Source organism: Nymphalis io, chromosome 13, assembly GCF_905147045.1.
Source record: "Nymphalis io chromosome 13, ilAglIoxx1.1, whole genome shotgun sequence".
NCBI classification, from domain to species: Eukaryota; Metazoa; Arthropoda; class Insecta; order Lepidoptera; family Nymphalidae; genus Nymphalis; species Nymphalis io.
Window position 1 is genome coordinate 32375 of NC_065900.1, and position 17420 is coordinate 49794.

The window sequence follows — 17420 nt, forward strand, 5'->3', positions numbered from 1 at the left end:
TCCCAATGAGGAAATTTGCAACGCCGACTGTGACTTGTGAAATACATGAGATGGCGAATAGGTATATGTACATAGGTACATAAGTGAGCGAGTGTGTGTATGAGCAAAGAATTTGTGCGCGTGACGCCCCACACATTCTCGGTGTAAGGTTCCTACATACACTTTTGTGTTATTGTGTCTATAACAGGAAATATAGTACTTATAAGTATTTATCAAAAACCATTATAATGTCCAATTACATAAATAATAAAGAAATATGTTTTGTTTAAATATATAACTGTCCGGGACGAGTCAGTAAGCCAAGGGTTGTAACCTCATTTCGTAACTTCGTACTACAGGAAAAGTGTCTTCATATGAAAATTTAAAATATGAATTTAATAATTTTTGATTTTAAAAGACTGGCTGATCGTGAGTCGTGTCTGGGTATAGTCAGTGTGATCTCAGCGCGCACAGCGGCCGCTCGCAGTCCGCACCTGCGCTAGTCGCCGCGCTAGTCGCGATGCGGCTCGTGGTGTGCGTTGTCGGTGTAGTCGTCGTAGTCGCGAGGCGCGTCGAGCTCGTCGTCGCGCGCGTCGTACTCGCCCGCCTCGTCCGCCTCGCCTTCGCCCTCCGCCTCCGTCTCGCCCTCCTCGTCGGATCGTGCGCCGCCCGGCCGATCCTCGCGAGCCGCCTCCTGCCACACCGACAACTACTTCCCGCTACTCCCTCTGCGCGCTCCTTTGCTCCTCCTTCGTGACCCGAATGGTCACGGGATCAACCAGTTCTTCGCGAGTGAACTCTGAGGTTTAGCTCTGTTCTCGATGTTAAATTGAACACTAAATATTTTCATGAGTTCACTTCGCGAAGGCCGAAGTAGGTGGCGGAGTAAGAAGCAGTTAGTGATTATTATACAACTATCATTAGATCTACCCGTTATATTAATATAATTTTTAATATAATTTTTGGGTTTAATACAAAGTTATTAATGGTTACTGGAGAACATGCATCTACAGTTATTCCTTTTACCGTGATAAGTAAATGTTGTTACCCAAGCCCGTACATTTAATGACAAGGCGTAAGCCGCGGTACCTTAGAGGGTCGCCAGCCGCAGCCGGGCAGCGGGAGGCCGTCGGGTCCAAGCGGGCAGGGCGCGTCGAGGCCGGGCACGCCTTGCTCGCCGCGGTCGCCTTTGTCGCCCTTGCGTCCGCGCTTTCCGGCCGGACCCTGAACATAGCGACGAGCTATGAGTGCGATACTTGCACGTGTACGACGCACACCTTACGATGTGTAAATTTATTTTTACGCACGATAAGGTTAGAGTCGCCAATCGCTTTATAACTTCTGTGGGATAAAATATGCCATTCATAGGTAAATTGAGAGGTAAAACACACGCTGAATGCACATGTTAGCCTCGGGTATATATAATATATAAATACTGTGTGTGCTCGTGTACTATTGTTAGTTATAAAACATGCAGGATGGGTTATGAACAGAAAGTTAGTGGCGGGTGAGCGGGGGTGACGGTATAGTGGTAAACGTTCAAACGTCACTTACCGGCTCTCCCTTGTATCCTTTGTCTCCCTTAGGTCCCTATTGAGCGAAAGCGGATGTTAATTTTTATTATTACTTAATTGCGATTCCGATACCCAACGGCTCAACTTACCTCCTGGCCGGGAATCCCGTCGGTTCCCTGAAATGTCGCAAAGCAATATTACTTTCAGTTTAAGCAACAGTTACAAAATAATACAGTATTTCGTTGAAGAAAAAGACATACGGGTAGTCCGGGGTCACCGCGCTCGCCCTTGCTGCCCGGCTCGCCCTGTGCGCCCTGCACACATATACGCACACATACACGAGTTGTAAATGATATGTTACTAATATATTTCTTATATTTTTTTTTATAAAAAAATTGCTGTCTGTTAAAATTCTTTTATTTTTACTTGTATTAATATCTGTAGGTCCCGGTCTCTACTTACTTTCATGCCGTCGAGTCCGGGCGGCCCCTGCGGAACAACAGACAGGTCAGATCACATAGCGCTCTCGCGGGGGGCGGACATGCTACACATACGGACTGCACATTATATTGTATAAATAGTAGTGGTAATCTTACTTGCCTTATTTGTAATCAAGTGATGCAACTTTAGAGTCGTCCATGCGTCAGAAGTGAAATGCAAAATTTGACACAGATTTATATGTTCAGAAGATGAGAGTCGAAGGACTTATAATTTAGTCAATACATGCACCAGCCTGACTGCTGCGTCAGTTGCCTGTGCGCGATTGCACAGACGCCTCTTTGTCAATGTAGAATATCGACAGCATAACTGTTGCGGGAAAAACGTGAAGAAATGCGAAGATAAAAGAAAGACCAGAATATGCACGGCATGCAAATATTTATTTATTTTCCTTGAAAATAATTTGTGAACAACAATATTTTATGCTCTCGTGAGTATGGTACAAATGACAACTTTAAATTTTCATAAAAAAACTAAATCCTTAATTAGGTAAATTCATAGTACGTACACTAAACGTAACACATAACGATACGACGACGGAAGGACTATCGGACCGGCGGCGCGGCGAGTGGCGACACATCCTCGGCTCGGCTCGCCGCGAGCCGACGGGTAATTAGGCTCGAATCTTAATCTGTTTCCGCAAAACACTTAGCCTAAAAATCGTTACATTTTGTACATTCGATTTAGAACAATTATAAAAGACGACATTTAAAATACATTAGCGATAGAACATGACGATACATAGACGAGGGTAAAAGCGAATACGTCCGAAACGACGTCTAAGTATGAAGGTTATTAGTGCGGACGGAGCACTCGGGACTCAGGCGACGCGGGGCGCGCTCGCCAGCGCACTGCAGCCTCGCGTTATACAATATGGTCGTGCCTTATATTATACAACTTTAAAATATAATGCCTCAATATCTTCATCGATCGATTACCATTAACAATTTATTCGTACAAATTTAAGATTCACAATGCATAAGCTGTGTGCGCTGACGCCGAATTACATCTTAATTATAGATTACACACGAATAGAAATGACGATAATAATCATAGGACGATAATATAGGACTTAGTCTAAGAATTGGGCGATATCGATAAATACTGAAACATTTATAGTTGTCTACAGAGGCGGGAGTACGCGTACACGACGCGTTCGCTTGTGTGCGTGGCACACTAGAGCGAGCACTGCACTCCCCGACACTCCCCGACACCGTCACAGTGCGAAGAGGACGTCGTCTCCTCTCCTCTCCTGAGATCATACTCTAATATACAAATATATACTTATTTGAATCAAAATAGTTACTCTGATCGATGAACATTTTACAACTTATTTCTAACTACATGTAATGATATATTATACACGCAATATGAGTACTTTACATCACGAACGAAATACTACACGGAATGAAAAATGTTACAGAAAATCCTTAAGTTATTATCGGCGAAGGTATTATACAAGTGTCGCTGGCCAAGTAGACCGACAGCGAGCAACGATACACCGCGTCGAACGCGTCGAACGTCGAAGGAGTACCTACTCGTCGTCGGCGCGGTAACCGACCGTCGGGACTGCCTTCGACGTCGATTCGTTTACAATTACAACCTAAGATTATGAAAAATATCATCTTTATACAGATTTCAACACTTACGTCTAAATTTGGTAACGTCTTAAATCTTAGACTTAGCCTAATTACGTACAAATATTACAATTTACAGGCAGTGGACGTGCGGCGCGCGGCGGCGACGCTCGCTCCTACGTGAAGGCGAAGTCCGGCGGCCAGCGGTTCTCCTGCGCCCACACCACGGGTTAGTGTTAGTGCCACTCACGACATGCCGAGATAGACTAAGTGGACGAGCTCCACTCTACGGTACGCTACGGGCTGTTAGTCTGTTAGTGTGTCCGTGTGGGGAGTGAGGGGTCGCTCTGAGGCGGACGTGTGATCTTTACGTTTTGTTTTACATACATTGGTACGAATTATATTTTAAGTTCATTCATTTTATTCTAGTTTCTATTCAAATTAGTAAGACTTTATTTACGCATGTCGGCTAGGTCAAAGAATCGGATTGTCGGCATACTCACTCTAGGTCCGACGTCGCCTAGTCGGCCAGGCTCGCCCGCCTCTCCCGGCAGGCCTACTGGGCCCTGAACAAAACATTCAATGTAGGAATACAAACAATTTTTGAATTTTGTGATTATAGATTGATAAATAAAGTTTTTTTATTAAGCAAAAATAAGTTGTAAGTGTATTACCGGTAGACCCATTGGGCCGGGGTCACCCTTCTCTCCTCTTTCACCCTGAAATTGGAATAATGTTTCAATTAAAAGTGGTAACGATATATTTATAATTCTTGCTACAAAATAATGCTTAATTAGAAATACAAGTTTTACTCGCTAGTAACGTGTGTGTGTGAGTACGATTATATTCTATAATGTTATATTTACGTTCGGTACGTTCAAGGAGCCTTCGTCTCGGGCGGTAGTGTAGCGAGTACGTACCGTTTTGCCGCGCGTACCGGGCTCGCCCTTGTCTCCCTTGATGCCGGGCGGACCGGCCACGCCGGGTGGCCCCGTCGGCCCCGGCGCACCCGGCGGACCCATCATCTGTACACATACGACATGATTAACATCTTGTCACTATAAAATCAAGTAGGTACCCGTTCTGGTCCCAATATATGTGTGTGTCACATTATGTCTGGTCACACATATTAGGTACTAGAGGATAATTTACATCTTGAAATGGGCAACATGTTAAACAAAACACATCCACGTTGGTCTGATAAACACAAAATAAACAGAACAGGCAGGACAGGACAGAACAAGTGGTTTTGATTGTACTTTTAGTCGGTAACAGACGAGCGCCACCACGGCGGCGGTCACTTCTGCCGGTACACACCACTTCTCAACGATGCAATCGACGCTATTATAACGTGTCAGATTGTATTAGATTTCATTTTATTCAGATTTTTTTCGTTCAATCTCTATATAATAACACAGATTATATATCGTCAAGGGTGTCGTTCGTTTAAGGCTAACACGCCCTTATACGAAGTAAAGCATTATTATTTCTAGTTATTTTCTAAAATTTTAAAAGGAAATTTGAATTTATTAAACAGTTTTTCCTTTATGGTAACAGGTTACCGAATATTCTTCCGATTGATAACTTACCGTCATCAAAATAATCACTTTATATTTAACATGGTTGATGCGTACAATGGCTGTCTTAATTGTGACTGTCTCGTTAGCTTAGTGGCTTGAGTGGTTGAAGGTAAGAAACTTTCAGAAGAAGTTCGGAGTTTGGACATTGGCAGTTTTGTCCAAGTCACGACTACTACAGCCCATGGCTCGCACTGTAGCTACGTGGAGCCGTTGGTGCTGCGTTGAATTTTTTCCTACGTGTCGGATTTACTGTCCCATCGGATTATGAATTATTGTAAAAATCTATACGACTCGCACGCCATCTATATTGTAAGTTATTGGTAGTGCGCTACAAGCTTTCACACAATTGGCAATAACCATTAGATACTGTACAACCATATAAACATAAACAAAAAAACATTAATTTATTTTAAATTATATTATTAAAAATATAATTTCATTCAATTTATAAATAAACTACGAAATAATGACACAATTGACGCTGGTGATTAATAGTGTGCTTTTTAACTCAATCGCTGAACTGTTTTTATTTAATTCAACGTAAAGATGTTTAACACGCGAAATTAAATAAAATCTTGTAAAAATTAAGAAAAATTAACGGTTATTAATCTCGATTTACTCGTATACTGTATCAATGGTTCTTAAATAATAATTATATGGTTCCCTCTCGATTTGCATACATTTTTAGGACATAATATAACGTGGCATACTATGTTTATTCTAATTATATTTACGCATATAATAACAATACTCTCGCATAACAAGATACGCATAATTTTTTTTTCCATAGTTTCTCTAAACATAATAATGTTTAAGTATAACATCCTAAAGCATACATTTATTTACACATAACGTTATTAAAATATAATTCTTATAGGCATAACAAATTCGCATAATGGTTGACCTAGGTCCTAAAACATCAACATGAAATATTATCAAAACATATGCAGAATCACTATCGTGTACCAAATGCACTTAGAGAAAACGTAAGTTTTGTAAATTTGTTATGTGTATGTAAAACACATTGGCGACTTAGGGGTGGGCCAAGGGCCACCGCCGCCTTACCTTAAGTTATCCATTATTCCTATTGGTTTTTATGCCTAAATACTTTTAAGCTATTAGCCAATATGCCTAATAACATTATGCAAAAGAAAAATAAAGAAATAGTTACTGTACAAATCGTGACCGCGTGGAATTGTGGCAAGAATGCTAGTAGCATTTCCAGTTTGAATCGCAATTTCGATTCTCTGGGCAAAAAATGTACCAGCCCTCCTGTCACCAGTAGAGGCAATAAATAAGACTGTGTAATGCCGAAGTATATTAGGAAAACAACATTATGCGGAATAATGAATCCCTAATTATACAGATATTGCAGTTGCAATTTGTAAATTATAATATTAAGTAGTACTTACGATCTCATGTCCATAGAGCTCGTATCCGGTACCATCTCCCTGCAAGTTCAACAGTGGGTATAAAGATTAACAGTTCTAAATAAATAGTATATAAAATAATATCATGCGTATCCTTTGTATATAAGTACGTATGTTTTATCGTGATTTATTTTTATTTTTGTCGTGTGTGTGTGTATGTGTGTGTCTGTATCTGTGTGTGTGTCGGAGAGGATAGTTACCTGCCTGCGTCTCAGTTTCCGGTACTTCTGCTGAGAGCCGCCGCCGAAGCCGCAGACAACGCGCCGGAAACAAGAAACATAAGAAAGCGACACGTTAGGAAAGATTTGACAAGCCATCGTGTGAAATAATTAACTAAACTAATATCAATCCATTGTAAAAAAGTTATGAATAAATAAATATTTTTTATATTTGTCCGTTCTAGATTATAAAGACCATAAAAAAGCGTGGTTTAAGTATTCATTGATATCCATACATTGCATATTAGACAGTCTTAATTGTACGTATTATACAGTTAATTACGAGTACATACTTAAGTCTGAGACGGTGAGTAATTTTTGAGTTTCTGACTACGCGTAAAATGACGATTTATAAGCAAAAATTAAACCGACGAGTAAAGTAACTGAAAAACCAAACATAAAAAATATATTTTAATCTTAATGACTCATTCTTTTTTTTATAGAATAGGAAGGCGGACGAGCATATGGGCCACCTGATGGTAAGTGGTCACCAAACGCTCTTAGACATTGGCATTGTAAGTAATGTCAACCATCGCTTATATAGCCAATGCGCCACCAACCTTGGGAACTAAGATTTTATGTCCCTTGTGCCTGTAATTACACTGGCTCACTCACCCTTCAAACCGGAACACAACAATAACAAGTACTGCTGTTTTGCGGTAGAATATCTGATGAGTGGGTGGTACCTACCCAGACGAGCTTGCACAAAGCTCTACCACCAGTATCATTAACTAACTTCACGAAAACGAATGTAGGTAAATAACTACTTTTAAACCGGAACACAATAATATAAAGATGCTGCTGCTGCGATGCTGTTTGACAGTATAATGTGTGACGAGTGGATGGTACCCACCCCGGTACAAGAAGTCTGCGAGCCACACCAGCAAGTAAACACGGTACATACGATATTTTTGCGCCGACTACGTCGTTATCGCACCGTCGATCACCATCATAATTATTTTACTTGCGCGAGAATTTTAATTTTTTGCGACAACTTTTAAGATATTAATTTAAATTAAATATATAATGTGAGAGACTAATTTGTTCTAAGCTCGAGAGGCGCCGCGATCGTTGTATTTTTTAGAACGTTTTGAAGTTAAATATTATAGTTAGTCATAAAGCCTCGCGGAGTATTTTGTGTCCCCGAGGGACGAATACTATCAGCATGTAAGACAATATTTTAGATATCATCATTAGTTTTCGCAGCGCACGCTATATAATGACTTGTATACGAATTTTTTGTTACTCTTGGGTTACATTATAGTAATTTTCTTAGGGATATGTAATTTTTTGAAAATAGAATACATATAACCTATGTTACTCGCTGATGGTGAAAAGCTGTTTAGTAGTTTTTGAGTTTATCCATTACAATCATACATACAATCTTACCGCTTTATAATATTAGTATAGAAGTAATAATAGATATAGGTAATATTAGTATAGATGTAAAAAACAAGTTTCATCTAAATATGATCAACCAGTACAGAGTCAAGCGCGGTAGAAACGAGGTTTGAAAACAAAGGGACCGGCCTTTGTTTTCAAACCTGATGATCGTCCCAAATTCGAAATATCGCTTAAAAAGTGCTTCCAAATTCAATGATGTCTTGGATTTGGCATTTTGGGAAAAATATATTGTTCTGAGTATTTTTTGCTTAGGACAGAGTTATTAACTTTACTGCGGATGATTGGGAATTAAGAGAGTGTACTCACAGAGTCCCCCTTGTCGCCCTTCTCGCCCTTGAGACCGGGGTACCCCGGCGGGCCGGGCAGGCCGGGCGCGCCCAGCATGCCCGGGGAGCCCATGTCTCCGTAGTCACCCTTCTCGCCCTTGGGTCCCATCTCGCCCTGTACGTTTCAGTTATCACAGCGACCATTGTACGATTTGCAAATGATAATTTCAATTCGAGAATTTATACCTAGTTATAATATATAGTTATGAGACATACCGGTTTCCCGGGTGGGCCGGGTACGCCTGGGTCGCCAGGTCGGCCGTCTAGGCCGGGTGGGCCCCGCGGACCCGCCGCGCCCTCCTTTCCTGATGTACCTTAAACATTAAATAAATAAGTAAGTTTATTTTCGATTAACTGTATAAATATATGTTTATTAGGGTTATCATATGTATTTTTGATTTTTTCAAAGATAAACTTAGCATTAGACAATAATTTGGTATTTCCAAATGATTACTAAGTGAACAACATAAGAGTATACATTTTCAGCGCTTATGTATGGGGTGGATGAGAATACTACTAATGTTCTACAATTCAAAAACTAAAAAAAATGTAAGCGGTACAAATTACCTTCGTATTAGCGGCGCTGGTCGTTCTCAAGGCCCGATGCAGACGCCTTGCTCGCGCGCCGCTTATTAAAAGCCACCCCGAGAAGCTATAGTTAGTCGTCACTTGTACCATCACAATCTACGCGTAACACAACCGTAAGCAGTGGAAGGCGTGGCTCATGCATCATGCGTCATGCGATCGTGCCTACGACGTGCTGTGTGTCATGCTAATAGAAAACCAATGAAGAAGTCGAATCGTCGTCGAATATAGAATAGAGAACATTGAAATGGTTTCATGAGAAACTCTACAGTTACAAATATTAGACAAATGCTTTGTTTGACACTTTCCAACGTGTATAGGTTTTTTTTATCAGTAACGTTGGAAACATGTTTAACACAGTGATCGTATGGAACGGTAAGTTCAAGGCATTTTGACAGAAACTACAGAAAAACTAAAACAGTAAGTTGTAGTAGCGGTGTGGCCGCTCGAGTCGAGGAGAAGGAGCGAAAAGTTGAGAGAGGAAGTGGCGAGTAGAGAGCGAGGCGCAGGCGAGGAGGGATGCGGGACGTTACCCTCTTGCCGCGCTTGCCGCGCGCGCCGCGCTCGCCGGGCGGGCCGGGCGCGCCCGCCGCGCCGCGCTCCCCTCGCGCGCCCTCCGTGCCTTCAACACACCGGCATAGCTTACATGACTTGCACCCATCACTGATCTGTCTGACGTCACTGAGAATGCTGTCTACTCGCCTCTTTTTGCGGAACCTTCTCCGGACGCAATTAAGTTTAATATAACACTATGTCATTTACTAGCGTTTTTGTCCTTTGTATGATTTTATATATATATATATTGCAAAACGAGCTGAAGACGACACGGAAGGTTGAGCTCTCGATCGGTTTCTTCAAGTTTATACTCTGAGTTTAGACTTAATTGTAGACGAATTAGTAGGTGATCAACAGGTGTACCTTGCCATATCTAGTTAAAAATGTTAGCTAATTCATAAAAACACAAAAAAACTGTTACGTAAGCCACTTCGTTACAAAATTAAATAAAAAATCTAGGTAAGCTTGTGCAGGGTCAATATCAACCAAATGAACAATTCGATAAATCTACTGCATTAGTCGGATTAGCGTTACGTCTGTCGGGAAAGCACCCAGCACCGTAGCCGCTAAGCGTACACCAAACATGCCATTGCTTAACTGCCGACAGACGGTTGCCCGCCACGGAACGCTACGCTGCCGACATGAATCATACTGATCGAAGCAGTGTCCTGATACTTGTATAGCGCTGTGTAGGTAGCGTCGCGTGTGCGGTGATAGGTCTAAGAGTTAATAATGCGATGCGTTACCGGGCGGGCCGGGCGGTCCGGGCGGTCCCTCGATGATGCCGGTCGGGAACGCGTCGCCCTTCAGCGTCGTCGTGAAACCTCTCTCGCCCTTGTCGCCTTTGTCGCCCTGGAATGTAAGAAAGTGAAAAGTTGTCAGTCGAATCCTTGTTGCTCGATACAATTGTGATTACTAAAATAGTTATGTTTATATATGTACAGGGTTATGTGCGAGTTATCGCAAATCAACTATTTATTATTATCTATGTCTCACACATACTATATGTGTTTAATATTTCTATACGGTTTTTATTTATATTATTATAACATTATCGGCTTTTTTGGTCGGTCTTTCACAGGCCGGGAGAATCGTGATTGCTATTCAACAGGAAAATACTGCTAGTACTTACTCGTACATTTAACTACAGTTTATAGTTATTATATTTATTTGTTCAACAGTGATGTCACATACTAACGATCGATATCGATATAATCATCATCGACACGAGTTAATTAGACCTACTTTTTACAAATTTAAAGCGCCGTAGCCTGAAAACTCAGCGCCGACGTATGGTCACAGTTGGAAAAAAATCCGATTCATATGCGATATATGACAGAACTTTCATCCTTAGTGATATCAAACATGAGAAAATCATAAACCAAAGTAGTCATCTTCTCGCTCACCATAACTGGTAAACGTATTAACAAAACTATCGCATACCTTGTGTCCAATAGGGCCCGGTGGTCCAACGGGGCCTATAGGCCCTATAGGGCCGGGTGGTCCTACGGCTCCAGCTGGACCTGGTGTACCAGGAGGCCCCACTCTTCCCTCTGCACCGGCTATCCCTTCATTCCCAGGGGGGCCCGGTGACCCTGGAGGACCTGGTTCTCCAGGCTCTCCCTGTATATATATATCACTTGATTATACGATGGTTTATGGCTTTTTAATTTTTTTAAAAGCACTGACATATTTTACTCCTCACGAGTTTTTCGTTACTGAACAAATATTTTTAAAGTAGAGATATGTATAATATGTTATAACGTTTTGATCTCATGCAAAGAATGTAAAAACACAACAGAAACACTCATAAAAGAAACACTAAACCGTAGACAGCGCATGCAAGCAATTAGTGGACGCATTATAAATACTCGTATTATTTATCATCATGGCAAATGGGTAGTTCAGGAAAAAACACATATTTTGTTATTTTATCAGTAACGAATATGTTTAATGTTTTTCTCATTGACAGGACAAAACACGCAATTAAAATGTTTTCAAACTTCCTGAATCTGATAGAATAAGTTAGATTCGTTAAGTCTTTTCCCTACTGGACTAGGTGTGAAGTAGAGAGCGGAGTGGATATAGTTGAAATGGAGGAAGTGGTGAATGAAGAGCGTGTCGAGCGACAAGGCGGCGACTCACCTTAAGCTGAATGATGGATTGCGCGGAGATGTTGTGACCGGCCGCCTGCAGGCCCTACGGATACACCGCATCAGTACATGCGCACACCAGACAAGCTGACGACATTCGGACGCGGGAGAGGTAACTTATGGTTTAATTAACGACCCACTGCCGCAGGTCCGAGTGACATCAAAAACAAAAAATAAAATCTAAACATTAAGATATAAAAGTACAAAAATCTATCTACAATGAAATGAATTAAATAATTCAGGTGAACGTAATGTTTCGTAAAATAAGCGCAAAATAATCGTCATATTAAAGCCGCACACGATCCGCCGCTCTCTCGAACAGAACCAAACAGTACATTTCATAAAAGCCCAAGTCGCGACTACGAGGATGCGTCACGGTACCTTCACGGCTATGATCTCCGCGGTGGTGTAAGGGTGCATCTTAAAGTTGTCCACCGACCGTTTGACGCCCTGCAATCGCAGGAACATCAAACATTTTGTTGCCAACTACCGATTCCATTTTCATTTTGTATTATTGTAGCTGATTTCATCGAATTGTAATATAATAACTACTTGTAATGTTGCGTTCTATAAACTGTGTGTTATTTATTACCTTGACAGCAGCGAAGACGTCAAACCCGGGGTTGCCGTGTTCTCCCTTCTGCCCCTTGTCACCGGGTCGACCCTGAGTTGTACAATAACTTAGTAAATATTTAATTTTAACTTTCAAGTTTGTAAATACTAAGCAAAACAGTCAAAGTGTGTTATTGAGAATCAGCAATCAGCCGGCAATCAGCATACATCTCGTGAGTTAAGTTACTTTAAGTTCTTTAGCATCGAATAACAAGTTTTTATTTGTGGTTTATATATTGTGGAAAACAGATAAAAGCATATTTCTATGAAATCAAAAGAACATTATCGGACTAAGTATTATACACGTGAATTGAGTTTGTAATTTTTGATTTGTTTTTCATGATTATAGTTAAGTGGTTTTAAGGAACTATTTGAAAATTAAATTGTTTATTATTTTAAATTAAATTTAACTTACAGGATCTCCTTTAGGACCGTCCAGACCAATAGGACCCTGGAAAATAACATTTGACTTTATATCATGTGAAGAATCAATTCAAAGGTATATTAGTATTATAAAGAAACACACCGGAAGTCACTTAAAGCCAAGTAATTAAATAAGGTTAGTAACGTTAAAGTTACAGTATGAAGGCAAAGAGTTGAGATTTAGCGAGCTATCGGAAGACAGACTTTTCACAAGCTACTATATTAGTTTAATTAAACTAATACACTACCATAAAGCTGGGGAAGGAGTTCTAAGGAAACACGCGTTCATACTTTAAATTTTCAATAAAAAAATGTTATTTAAGTACATTAGTATCAGGTAAAGAGAACATCACGAAAAATAAAGTGTGAATTCACGTGAAATTACAAAACACCATTAATGTACCGCACGATGTCATACGTCGGTTTTGTCCCGTACAAATACTTCTCGACTAGTGCCCGCCGCCCGGGGGCTCTACGCTACAGACAGCTATTAACCTGACAAGCTCGTTACTACTGCCCTCTCCGTTCGTTCGGAATATTGTATTTACATCAACGTGCTTCGCGGTACATTACGAATATTTTTAACAAACTTTTCGTATTATTATTTTCAAACATTGGTTTTCAAGGCAGGAGTAAGTTGCCGTTGCAGCGGTTAGTGGGAACAGTGAGGCGCACTACGGGGTCCAGTCAGTGACCGGCGCTTACCATAAAACCGCGTTCGCCTTTCTCGCCCTTGCTTCCCTGAAACGTCAATCCGTATCGTTGAGGTATCCGAAGTTCACTGACATTCAACGCTAAACCTAATATACAATTATTTATTTTGTGTTTTTGTTTTGCTGCCTAGCACGTTGTCCGTACGAGTATCAGCGTATAGAGTCGTTGCAGAAGATTAATCTTAGACAGTGTCTACGTTAGAATGGAGATTCAGTACGAAATTAATTTAGTCAAAATATAAAAGAGAAAATTACCTCAATTTTGAAAAACATAGACAAAATAAAGATCTAAGATTGGTTAAAATATAGTGTGAAAATTATATATATTCCGAAATATCAGGAAGTATATATGAAAGGAATATAGGAAAAACTTAAGTTGAGGTTGAAAAAATAAAACAAATACCGGGAATCCATTCTTCCCAGGAGCTCCCATCAAACCCTGTAAATAAATGTAAATAAAATAAAATAAAAAAGAAATAAGCCACAGGGACAAAATAAATACAAAAAATATCATATTTCTTATTAATAACAATTACGAAACAGAAAATTATAATATATTACGACAAGAACTTCGATACGTACCGGAGGTCCTGGTTCGCCCGAATCTCCTTTCTTGCCTTTCTTACCGCGCTTGCCGGGAGGGCCCGGAGGACCTGAAAAACGTAATATATCTATATTAGAGTTGACGAAACAAACGCAAGGTACAATATTAATATTAAAAATATATATATTTAATATGAAGCTATAGTCGTGTGGCACTCGATTGCGGGTCGCGAGACTGTTGGGCCGCTGGTAAAGTGGGCTCTCGATGACGTGACGCTGTCGTGACGTCAGCGTCGAGAGGCGCTTCAAGCGGGACGCCTCGGCACAAGCACCTCTCTGCCAGCTCGAACAAATAGCCGAATTGTCATCCATACTTCTGACAAACCCTGACACTTAGGGATCGCCCCTGCCAACCTGGCTTTCAAGCGGACATTATTCTCGTCTGCCGCATATTATCTAAAATTGCTGATAACTTTTTATGCACTATTTTAAAAGTATTTTCTTACAATATTTCTTTAAGGTTATCTACGAGTATCATATTACAGATATCAAGGTGTTGTAATTTACAAAATTCAATATTTTAAATTAATTATTGAATTCATATATATGAACGTTGATAATAACATAAAGCAATAACTTTCTAAGAAAGCACAAGAATACGACGCAGAGCTCCAAACTACATTCTCTGGAGCTCTGCGTCGTATGTAATGTATAGTTCCTTACCGGAGTGTACGCTATATTCCGGAAAGTAACTCGGTGTGATTCTCGAGCTCCTAGGCCTTCGGGACTCACCGAGCGAACGGGCGGTTCGGTAACGAGCTACCTACATATCATGGTGCCTTGTAAGAAATGGCCTTGTCCTGCATGTCGTGCTTTATGATAGCCGAGAACAGCTAGTCGAAGAGTTGTACGACAATGGGCAGGTCGTAAACTGCGCGTCTAGACGGTCTAGCCGACGCTGTCATTGCGCCGTCGTCATCGGCGAGCCTCGGGAACTAACTTATGCAAAGTCTGCACGATACGACGTCGACGACGTGTGTACTTCGGTACAAAGTGCACGCGATCTACAAATCTCTTGCCGACACGCGCACGACAAAACGTTTAATTAAATTACACCGATAAATTACACCGCGGACGTTTATCTGCAGAGAGGAGCTCATTATAATCTAAAGCCGTGTTGTGGACATTCTTATCGCGCTGATGTTACATTCATCGACTGCGAGCGAGTGACGCCTACTTCGTCCAAGACCTTAATTGGTATAATATAATGTATATCCACAGAATGGATATTCTCTTATCTCTCGTCTCACGTGTGTATAGGTAAATGGTAAGTGAGTCACAAAGTGACGTGAGGATGCAGGCTAACACTGGTCTCAAGTATTTGGATACAAATCCAATCTTTTTTTTTTTTTCAGCCTTTTGCCGTCCACTGCTGGACGACAGCCTCCCCCATAGAACGCCAACCATCCCGATCTTTGGCAGTCCGCATCCATCCCGAACCTGCCACCTTTTTTAAATCGTCGGCCCATCTTGTCACAGGGCGTCCTACACTACGTTTGCCTAAACGTGGTCTCCACTCCAACACGTGTCGGCTCCATCGGCCATCAATGCGCCTGGAGACATGACCAGCCCACTTTCATTTCAGCGAGCTAATTCTAAGCGCGATGTCGGTGACTTTAGTTCTCTGGCGAATGTCCTCATTTCGGATTCTATCTGCCAGAGAAACCCCAAGCATCGCACGTTCCATTGCTCGCTGAGCAATGGAACGTGCAACCTAAATTTGTGGACCCTAAATTTGTGGACCAGTCCTACGGGAAGTGTCCACGTTTCGGCACCGTAAGTCATTACAGGTCGCACTGATTGAAAACCCTGGTCTTAAGCGACTTTGGGATCAACGATTCAAAAATATGATGTAACCTCCCGAATTCCGCCCAGCCCAAACGTATTCTTCTTTTAGCCTCCTTCTCAAAGTTGTGCCGGCCAAGTTGTATAGTTTGGCCCCGGTAGATATATTCCTGCACAACTTCAAGTGGAGAGCTATTTACGACCACTGGTCTCGGGGATACATGACGGTTTGCCATAATTTTGGTCTTTTCAATGTTCATCTCGAGACCTACTTGTCATGAAGAGTCGCTCAGGCTGTTTAGCATCTCTTCCAAATCCTGCAGAGTCTCCGCCATGATGACAATGTCGTCGGAAAATCGCAGATGTGTAATGTGTTGGCCATTTATATTACACATGGCGCACCTGAACATACCGACAGTCAATTAGGCATCTCTGCATGGATTCCAGAACAGCCCAGGTCTCGATGGTATCGAAGGCTTTTTCGTACTCCACAAACGCTAGGCATAGAGGCTGATTATATTCCTCGGTCTTCTGTATTATTTGCCTTAGTGTGTGTATGTGGTCTACGGTACTGAAGCCTTTTCAAAACCCAGCCTGTTCCACGGGTTGGAAGTCATCGAATTTTCGGGCAAGACGATTCGTGATTACCCTCGAAAACAATTTGTAAACATGGCTTAAAAGTGAAATGGGGCGGTAGTTTTTCAGAATAACTTTATCGCCCTTCTTGAAAAACAGGACCACCACACTTCTGCTCCATGTCTTCGGTGTTATACTATTGTGGAGGACGGAATTAAAGATGTGAGCCAGCTCTCTCAGAACTGGTGTGCCTCCTGCTTTGAGAAGCTCTGAGGTAATTCCGTCATCTCCTGGAGCCTTGTTGTTTCCAAGTTGCCCGAGAGCAATCCTAATCTCGCCCAAATCGATGTCGGGAAGATCGTCTGATAGATGGCGTGTTAGTCTGGCTCGTGGGTCATCCGCACTGTGGGACTCAGGTGGAGGTACTCGTGATGAGTATAAATCGCCATAGTACTTTTCGACTTCAGCTAGAATCTCTGGTTTTGAGGTGACGGTTGTGCCTTGTATGGTTCTGAGTTTTGTCAGGTGACAACAGGAGGTATGTGACTTTGCAAGAACCTTTGAGCCCCTATTGAGTGCTATAGCATCTTCAATATTCCGGGTATTCGCTCGTCTTGTGTCACGCCTTATTAGTTTTTTAACCTTCCTGTTAAGTGACAAATCCAAATACTCCTAAATATATATTAAATACAATATTATAAACGTTATCACATTAACGCGGTTGAATGGGTTGACATCGCTGGTATAGAGGGTGAGGTGAAATTATTTTATTTACGAAACTTTATTTACTGGCTCTAACTAGCTTATATCCAACTTTTCGCAATGGTACAAGAATATGTCAACACCTAAGTAATAATAATTGCCGTGGAGTACCGGCTTAGAATAGTAC

At 41.4% G+C, this 17420-nt stretch overlaps 1 protein-coding gene and 1 long non-coding RNA gene across 3 annotated transcripts in view; one reads left to right on the forward strand and one right to left on the reverse strand.

The window, feature by feature from the left end:
• The window catches only part of LOC126773051 (collagen alpha chain CG42342), a 201846-nt gene that overhangs the window by 807 nt on the left and 183619 nt on the right, over positions 1–17420 (reverse strand). Inside the window, exons 2-22 of the mRNA XM_050493684.1 lie at positions 14150–14220; positions 13971–14006; positions 13560–13595; positions 12847–12882; positions 12412–12483; positions 12201–12269; positions 11110–11289; positions 10413–10518; positions 8743–8840; positions 8507–8641; positions 6779–6808; positions 6561–6608; positions 4489–4593; positions 4243–4287; positions 4072–4134; positions 1956–1982; positions 1754–1807; positions 1643–1669; positions 1534–1569; positions 1069–1203; positions 474–673 (exon numbers count right to left, since the gene is read on the reverse strand). Of these exons, the coding sequence (XP_050349641.1) occupies positions 491–673; positions 1069–1203; positions 1534–1569; positions 1643–1669; positions 1754–1807; positions 1956–1982; positions 4072–4134; positions 4243–4287; positions 4489–4593; positions 6561–6608; positions 6779–6808; positions 8507–8641; positions 8743–8840; positions 10413–10518; positions 11110–11289; positions 12201–12269; positions 12412–12483; positions 12847–12882; positions 13560–13595; positions 13971–14006; positions 14150–14220 (1592 nt within the window). The 3' untranslated portion in view covers positions 474–490. The remainder of the gene's footprint in view (positions 1–473; positions 674–1068; positions 1204–1533; positions 1570–1642; positions 1670–1753; positions 1808–1955; positions 1983–4071; positions 4135–4242; positions 4288–4488; positions 4594–6560; positions 6609–6778; positions 6809–8506; positions 8642–8742; positions 8841–10412; positions 10519–11109; positions 11290–12200; positions 12270–12411; positions 12484–12846; positions 12883–13559; positions 13596–13970; positions 14007–14149; positions 14221–17420) is intronic.
• On the forward strand, positions 558–6888 carry LOC126773089 (uncharacterized). 2 transcript variants are annotated; one of them, XR_007669710.1, is made up of 3 exons: positions 558–874; positions 1938–3797; positions 6794–6888. It is a non-coding gene; the product is annotated as an uncharacterized LOC126773089 (long non-coding RNA). The 2 variants fall into 2 exon arrangements; XR_007669711.1 differs by lacking the exon at positions 6794–6888 and adding an exon at positions 4042–4172 and having other exon boundaries at positions 559–874.